The sequence below is a fragment of the Nelusetta ayraudi genome, unplaced genomic scaffold (genome assembly GCF_046127955.1).
Source record: "Nelusetta ayraudi isolate G7.1 ecotype Tasmania unplaced genomic scaffold, CSIRO-AGI_Nayr_v1 ptg000134l, whole genome shotgun sequence".
Classification (NCBI taxonomy): Eukaryota; Metazoa; Chordata; class Actinopteri; order Tetraodontiformes; family Monacanthidae; genus Nelusetta; species Nelusetta ayraudi.
In genome coordinates, this window is record NW_027466184.1 from 877501 (window position 1) to 880000 (window position 2500).

At 49.4% G+C, this 2500-nt stretch overlaps 1 protein-coding gene across 1 annotated transcript in view; it reads left to right on the plus strand.

The window, feature by feature from the left end:
* Nucleotides 1–2376: 2376 nt before the first annotated feature.
* Nucleotides 2377–2500, plus strand: part of tmem178a (transmembrane protein 178a) — a 5387-nt gene continuing 5263 nt past the window's right edge. The window contains exon 1 of the mRNA XM_076051403.1: nucleotides 2377–2500. This exon is cut by the window's right edge and continues 529 nt beyond it. Coding sequence (XP_075907518.1) covers nucleotides 2492–2500 — 9 coding nt within the window. The 5' untranslated portion in view covers nucleotides 2377–2491.

The following is a 2500-nucleotide window of genomic DNA, read 5'->3' on the forward strand; positions in this document are numbered from 1 at the left end:
CGGTGCACATCTTCATCAGCATTCCCCGGCTCTCCGTAAGGGCTGCAGCCCATGCCTGTGTGATCTATTTTTTAACATGGACACATTTGCATCGGGATGCACGGGGAGAAGCTGAAGGACATGGACAACACACACACACATACACACACGCGCACGCATGCACGCACCCACGTAGCGATGTGGCTTCTTGTTCTCATGGCAACAGCGTGTGTATGTGTTTGATCGGAAACACGCCTCACGGGAGGAACACGCCAGTCAGCTTGCAGTCGGCGGTCATGTGACGCGTGACAGCACGAGGCCTCCTGGGTGACCTCAGCGCGTGTCGGACCGAGATCAACGAGGTTCAGCACCAACACCCTGCAACACCGCCCGCAGCTGCAGTGTTGAGCCCGGTAAATGTTCAGTTCAGTGACAATGACAGACGGATCTTCGGTACCGAGCAGCTGATCTCAGACTCTGGGCCACGCCCCTCACCCCAGGAGGCAGCAGGGGCGGCCCATTCATTTGAATGGAGTCGAACACCCAGCGCATCGCCAACGCTGGGAAAACTAACGCCTTAATACATTTTTTTTTTTGGAAAGACTTTAAAAGTCCATGACTTTCAGGCGTTTCTTTTACTATTGCGGTCTATGGGGAAAAACATGTTTTTTCAGCTGCATGGGATTTCTGGCTGCAGTAACTTGAGTGGCCACTGGAAAATATGGCCACTCGGGGCCACTGGAAAAAAAATGATCAGAATATACCACATTGGTATATTGGTATATTGGTCCAGTATCCAGTTCTTATAATACACCCAGGCCCTGCATCAGCACTGTCAGACCTGCAACCACTCGTGTCTTCCGGTCAGCAGGGGGCAGTAATGCTCTGACAACATGTAGTGACCACAGTCAGCAGCTTTTTTTTTTATGTCAGTAGGTGTTTAACGAGATTGGAGATTGGAGCTTATCTGATGATGATGATGAAGATGGTGATGATGATGGTGATGAGGATGAGGATGAGGATGAGGATGACTCACTGACAAATGGTCGAACTGGTCAAGCGTCCCTCGTCGACTTGTTTTATCGCAGCGTCACGAAAAAGTCAAAGTCAAGGTGGGAGATTCCGACGGAGGCGGGGCAGAGTGTGGGGGAGGGGTCGTATTACAGGAAGTGGCCGAGTCCAGCAGGGATGCTGCTGAATTATTGATCACTTTAATGGACAAACTCACCGGGGCTTTGCTCAGTGAGAATGAACAGCCAGGACACCTGAGATTTCCCATGAGGCCGCTGCCACCAAGACACCAAGGACACACAGCATGTTGACCAATCACGGACAGCTGCCGTATGTGACAGGAAGTGGCGCTAAGCTATCCAAAGCTATCCAGGCTGCCTCACCTGTCCACTGACTCTCTCTTTCTCTCTCTCTTACACTGACTCTCTCTTTCTCTCTCTCTTACACACACACACACACACACACACACACACACACACACACACACCACAGCTTTATGCTGATGCTTAAGCTAGCAGTGGGGGAGGTGTGTATGAACCACGGACAGATAGACCAGAACAAGGGTTTTTCACACTGTCTGACGTCATGACACTGGCAGTGACGTCACTCAACTCTTTGGTCATGAAACAAGTAAGTAAGTAAGAAGGAGATTTTTTAAAAACTAAAAAAATTCTCTTTCAACCGTCGCTGACGTCACATCACAACAATAACAACAACAATAAATTGTCACATCCAACAAGAGCGCCGCAACGTTTCAGGATTACCCCTAAACGCAACACAAACAATAAGTTGCGTTTACCCCTGTTTGCATGACAGCGCGTGACGTCACAGGAATGGGTCGCGATCGAAGATCTATTTTGATTGATCAGCGGTGCGGTGAAGAGACGCAGACAGACTGCGGGAGAGCGAGTCCACACCCAACTTGAGGTCAAGTCAGCTGTGGTGACGTCATGCTACTGCATCCGAATTGTACTTTCACAATAAAGGTTACCTGAAAGTGACTTTCAGGTCCAGCTCCTCGAATGGACAGCACTTGAACAACGCCCGGGATTGCGTCCGTGTTGTGTTGTGTGGCGACTTGTGTGACAAAAGTGAATGGCTGTGACAGGAAACCAAGAACGACCATCCAACACAGGTCGTAACACAACACAGCAGTTATCAGGACATGTCATGTTATCATATTCCACCATACTCTATGTATTATATTATTTGTATGTTTAAGCTATCAAATCAAAAATAATACTATTCTACGTTTCAAGGAAATTACAACGTTCATTTTGGGAATATCATCACTGGATTGACATATCGTAGTTTATTCTCGCGTCTAAACTGTAATTATTATGAAGGCTGTATCCGGCAACTTCCGGTTCTGCCTCGCCTCACGCCTGCTAGCTTTGACGCTCCTGGAGGCGGATTGGCAGCGCGCTCCGGAGAGCGAGCGGACGGAGAGGAGCCGAGCTGAGCCGAGCCGAGCCGTGCAGCGGGAGGATGGCAGCACAAGATGCCCGTT